This window comes from Cricetulus griseus, chromosome 5 (assembly GCF_003668045.3).
Source record: "Cricetulus griseus strain 17A/GY chromosome 5, alternate assembly CriGri-PICRH-1.0, whole genome shotgun sequence".
Taxonomy (NCBI): domain Eukaryota; kingdom Metazoa; phylum Chordata; class Mammalia; order Rodentia; family Cricetidae; genus Cricetulus; species Cricetulus griseus.
Genome location: NC_048598.1, coordinates 90,691,750 through 90,697,749, shown reverse-complemented (window position 1 = coordinate 90,697,749; position 6,000 = coordinate 90,691,750). Strand labels below are relative to the sequence as shown.

At 41.4% G+C, this 6,000-nt stretch overlaps 1 protein-coding gene across 2 annotated transcripts in view; it reads left to right on the top strand.

Moving 5' to 3' along the window:
• Positions 1 to 2,402: 2,402 nt before the first annotated feature.
• The window catches only part of Fshr (follicle stimulating hormone receptor), a 155,037-nt gene continuing 151,439 nt past the window's right edge, over positions 2,403 to 6,000 (top strand). For both annotated transcript variants that reach the window (XM_035445736.1, XM_035445735.1), the window contains exon 1: positions 2,403 to 2,554. In XM_035445736.1, the coding sequence (XP_035301627.1) occupies positions 2,403 to 2,554 (152 nt within the window). The remainder of the gene's footprint in view (positions 2,555 to 6,000) is intronic.

Sequence of the window (6,000 nt, the reverse complement as noted above, 5' to 3'; positions counted from 1 at the left end):
CAAAAGCTTTGAGTTGTGTCACGTTGATATGATTAGCATGTGTGGATCAGAAATTAATTCATAAAAAAGAAGATAGCTTTATAAATCAAAAAAGGGTCTATTGAATAAATATCCCTAGCACCATTGCTGCTTTGTGTGACAAAATATTATGCCATTAAATAAAAACTGAAACTGAGTCTCTGACTCACAATTATTGAAACAAGATAAGTCAAAGGCTAAAAGTTACAGAGGAAAAATTAGGAAACTTTTTAAAAACAAAAAATGCACTAGGATAATATTTTTGCCTAACTACACAGCTGACTCTTTGGAATGTCAAGTCAATATAGAATGTCACATAACACAAGAACTACTTACCCACTTCCTGCAAATCCCCAAACAGCAAAAATTTAATGACAGATTTTTAGTGACATTAACTTTTATAAATAAAGTGAATGATAGGTACAAAATTCAGATTAATGGCCCCTCTGCACATTCAGTTGCAAAGAACTGATGAGAAAGGCTCCATTAACTAAATACAGCAGTTTCTCATTTCTTGTGTCTTCACCTCACACTGTTTATTGCCAAGAATAATAAAGTATTTATGCTATTATTTGTGTTATTTATATGTATCTACTACAATGTGGTATTTAAAATCAAATCTCAATTTTAACAATATTTCAAATCATTATACAAAGATTGATTTAGTCAGAAGTGGACATCTCCAAAGATCTAAATAGAGGTTGCTGGCCAGCAGGACAGGTGAGCTGTGGCAGATACAGTTTCTTGTCATTGAAGTTATTCAGATATACTTTAAGGTAAACATAAGACTTAATTGACTGGACTGTTTTTTACACCTGAAAGATAATTGGATGAGTTATTGACTGAATTCTTTTAACTGTTCTTCTTAACCAAAATTGTTAATAGTATAGGGTCCATAATGACACTGCTACATCCCCCATCTCAAAATTAGAGTCATCCAATTGGAAGTCAGATCACACCCATCCTGCCTAAATCACTTGCCTCTGTTCTCCTCAAAGTGATCTAATCCATTCGTTATAAGTCATGAAACAGAGAGATAGAAGGAAGTGTAGGGTGTGTGTGTGTGTGGGTGTGCGTGCACATAGGTGTGTGCAACCATTTTCATGAGACAAAGTTTGATACATGCAAACACAGAATTGAAGGTAATTTTAGCAGGTAGTAAGTTGTATGCACAATCTTAGAGAGGTGTAGGCTTTTAGCCTTCTTTGACTCTGTATTGAAAGTAAAAAGTAGATTGGTACCTCACTTTTGCAACATATTGCTCATTATCCCTTATTACTAAGCCTGAAAATTCCACTGCAGCTATCACGGGCATCACCCACAGGGAGCACCTAAAATTAAAAGTATAGACTTGATCAATTTATTAGTGTCAGCTGCCCCAAAAGGAAGGCTAGTTCTCAGAGTCTGGAAAGGAAAGACAAGAGAAGCCAAAAAACTATGCTTGACTGGTAGACACCATGCCATTTCCCACAGCCTCATAAGAAACAGTCCATGCCTGAGGTCACAAGGCAAATTGTCTCTGCAGAGAACCTCGTGTCACACGTGACTCCTATCTGCAGAAACCAGTGTTTGCTAACCTATCTCCCTGGAAGTCTACATAATGCTAGTTCAAGTTGTTAATCAAGTAAGAAAAAGCATCAATGACTATAGTCCTGATGTGTGGTTTATATCAGGTGGGTCACAGGAATACTGTGATGCCAAACACTGAAGATAGGTCCTGTCTCCCTTGTGTCCATACCTTCTTAGAGATGTGTCATATGGATGTTCTTTGAGGGCAGGGTCAATTGTGTCACTGAGGAGAGGAGAGTGGTGGCCAGTGGGGACCCTTGTACAGTAAAATAATGTTAATTACTTCAAATATGCACCAAGGTTCTATTTGCTGTCATTCCTGGGTCAAGGAATTAAAAACTACAGGTCTTGAAGTATAAGGAAGAAGCTTAAGTTTCCTCAGAAGTACTGACACACACTAAATTTTTTTCAGATTTTTTTATTTGAATTAGAAACAATTTGAATTGTTTTACATGACAATCCCAGTTCCCTCTCCCTCACGTCCTCCCCTACCACCACCACCCCCAACTAAAACCCTACCTATCACACATGCTTTCTGTTCCCCCTGGATGGTGAAGCCTTCCATAGGGTGTCATCAGAGTCTATCGTATCCTTTGGGATAGGGCCTAGGCCCACCCCCGGACACATACTAATTTTACTTGCCTGGAAGTGACAAAAAAATAATTAAGAAAAAAAAAAAAAGCATCCCTTGGTCATGTGACTTTGCCTGTTCTCCGGGCAGATCTCTCTTGTCGGGCAGTGTGGAGGAGCTTGCAAAATCTGTGGAGGTTTTTGCTGCCTGTACGGGAAGAAAGCAGGTGGATGGATAAATAAGCATGGCCTTGCTCCTCATCTCCTTGCTGGCATTCCTGGGCTCCGGAGCTGGATGTCATCACTGGCTGTGTCACTGCTCTGACAGGGTCTTCCTCTGCCAAGACAGCAAGGTGACGGAGATTCCTCCCGACCTCCCCCGGAATGCCGTTGAACTGTGAGTATCACCCACCGCGGGGACAGCTATGTGACTGCCATTTGTGTATAGACTACTATTATTGTTTTCCTACTAGACTGATATCTGCCGTGTTGAAATATTTCTGTCCTGACCAAAAGCTACACGAAAACCAACTCCCCCAGCCAGACACTTTTGTCCTGTGGCTCTCCAAGGCTCTTTTGTGGAGAGTTTCTGTAGGCATTTGTCAAGGAAGGCCAGTGTGGAAACTTGAATCCGGAGGGGAAAGAGGGTGGTTTGAGGGACACATTTACTAGAGAACTCCACACGCCCTAGAGAAGCAGGAAAGTTAAAAAGGAAAGGAACGTAGAAAACTTAAGAGATCTTCATCTGGAGGCAGGGAGAGCTAGCTGAGGCCAGCTATATATACTCTGTAGATCTCCAGGCTAGGGCGCCCAAGCCCGTGGCTTTGAAGACAGCAGCAGATAGTTCTGAAGTTCTGGGTTCCAGGGTTGTTCTTAATGGAGAAACGGGGAGCTTGCCGAGTGTGAAAAGGTATGAAAAAAAGAGAAAGAATGGCTGCAAGGAGAAAGAAAACAGGATAATAAACTCAGCAGGGAAAGTGATGCTAACTCTAGATTTTTGATGAGATTTATTTCAATATTAATTAAAATTAAATGTCATTAAACTTTACTTAAATATTAAGTAGAAAGGTTAGGAAGTAGACATTCCCCTAGAATTGGGCAAGAACTGGAACTTATCTCACCCTTTCTCTTCCCATTGCAATTTGGGATCCAGTGGCCACACACTAAAGAACTTTCCAAACTCTCAGGGTGTATTGGAAAGGAACCAGAGCATATGAAACAGAGGATCAGGCCCACCCATTCAGCATGTCCTCTCCTGGAGCTCCAGTCCTGGGCTGTGTGATTGTCCAGGAACTGAGAACTGCAATGTGACTCAGATGGTAAACAACCTCAATCCAAGCCAGGACTGTGAATCTCAGATTGTCTCTGTAGGATAAAGTTTGCAACTTAGCACTATCGGGTGACCTCCTGAGTCTACAACAACTGTACAGAAGCAGTTTCTCAAAGGGAGAAAACACTGCCCAGCTCTGTTTTGGCTACACTGCCCAGATGAGGCAGCTCTTCTTGATTACACTGAAGGATGTGCTGTGCACAGAGAGAGTCTGGTGTGTGAGGTCACACTAACAGGCAAGGCCAATGCACCCTTAGACCCACAAGTTATCTGCACCTCAGGCCTTGGGTGCTTACCCTCCCTGGCCCTCTACTTCCTACTTCTAAAGTGATTTTAACACTTGCTTGGGTGACTGTGACAGGTGACATAGCTCCTTTCCTCTCCACACTGATTCCCCTCACTCTGGGTCTCCTCTACTGCCTCCCTGTGACCCCGTGGGCCAAGCAGTATCATCCAACTTTTGAATCAAATATCCCCTATGGACTTAATTGTTGAGTGGTATTCTAATACCTTCCAAATTCCTTCCCATGCCTGGCTGTCTTCTGGATGAATTCTTTTTCCTAAGAAGAGGATTTTTTTTCTATTTTGCATAGAAAAAGTTAGATAACAAGAAAATAAAAGGGGGAAGGAGGGAGGAAATAAAGAAAAGAAGAAGTAATGAAGGAAAGGAGAAAAGAGAGATGGGGAAAATATGTGTGTATGAGGCAAAAGGACCAGCAATATGGCTTCTTTTTCTTATACTAAAAGGCATTCCTGTTCAAAAGACATCCCTCCTCATAGCTGAGGAGAAAGCATGAGGTGCTGAGATGTTATAGAAAGCAGGAGAAAGTTAGAACAACAGAAACAAATTTCATACTTGACTTTTGACAGCCCTAATTATGTGTATACGATAGAGGAAGTGCATCAGATTGAAAGGGGGGGACAAATACATGTTGACTGCTGGCATTTTCCTGCCCCTGTGCCTAAGGAAGAACCCGGGTTGTTTGGAAGCTCTGGGGCATGTTCTATAAGGCTTAAGTCACAACCTACTAAGCAGGTTAGCTATCTTCTTGACAAAGTGCGCTGAGAAGAAGAAAAACTAGAACAATTATTTGAGGAGAGAGAGTACAGAAGATAAAACATCAAGACCCAACACTCTGTGTCAATGAACAACTGTGTTTTTTTTTTCTCCCATATAAGGATAGATTGAGAGTAAACTGGAGTTTTGACAAAAGAGGTGAAATTGTGGGCTCCTCCTGGTATTTTCTCATCTGCCTTGCTGTATCTGAGTTGAGGTAATGAACTCAGAGACAGTCATGTCGGGTAAGGCTGGCTTGACCTGTGTTCCTCCAAGTGCATTTTTAGCCTGTCTTCCAGCAGGGCTTGCAACACTTTTGCTTCATTCTGCATATGTGCCACTGTCATCAAAGATTACAAGTCCCCTATGATGTGCACATGCTTGTATGAACAGCAGAAGAACTCACAAGTGCCACTGACAAGCAAGTGGATTCCATTTTCCAAATGGCTCCAGCTGTTTGCTTTATGCTTTGTGGGCAGTGCCTCACTAAAACATCACAATGGAAGTTCAGGGGTGGCACCGTTGTTTTGCAAAGCATAAAGAAACTGGATAGCTTCAGCAAAAACCTCAACGCTGCTCCTCTGTAATAGAGCTAAGATCCAAATTTAAGTCTGCTTTTGCATCTCCTCTGCGTACTGTGAAACATGGGTGTCTACTGACCCTTTCTGATCTTCTGAGGAAAAAATACCAACATGCTGCCCTTAGAGCCTGGACTAAAAGCCAGGTCTATGGGTCATTCAGTCTTTTTTGCAGCTGTTCAACTCAAATATGGTGGCATCAAAGCAGACACAGACAGCAGGTAAATGAATGAAGTTGTTTGTCCTCGAAAAATTCTGGGGGTGGGTACATACTCTGAAATTTAAATTTTATGTCATCTTTACAATACAAAATCTTTTGATTTTTTTCCAAATCTGTAAAAAAAAAAAGGGGGGGTGAAAGGTATTTATAGTTCATAGTCTTTTAAAAAGCAATCAGGAAAATGTTACTTTGGTTATACAATAACCAATTTGATCCAATCTAGGTTGTTTGCCTCCCACTCTTGCTTTAGCTGAGAATTTCTTCCAAGTTGAGAGAATAAATTTAACACAAGTGGTCTAAGAATTTGAAGCATGTCACCACAGAGAAAGCACTAAACCAGGCAGGGAGGGTCAGGAGTTGGGGCCACACAGAACAGTAGTTACAGGGTCATCTTTTAACTGATGATTCTGACAAGTCAACAATGATAGAACATTAGTGTCTCCACTCGGAGAGACCTGAGCTGTGCCAAGAACTTCTTACTCTATCATCTTGTGCTCCTGGCTGTATGATTAAAATGACAGTGTGTGCCTAACTCATGGAATTGCTACGGGGACAAAATGAGACCATGCCAGTAATGAAGACCAGCATGTCTCTGATGTTGTCCTTGTTAACATTGGTGACTTTAGCAAGTGTAAAATAGTAGACAAATCCACTTTCA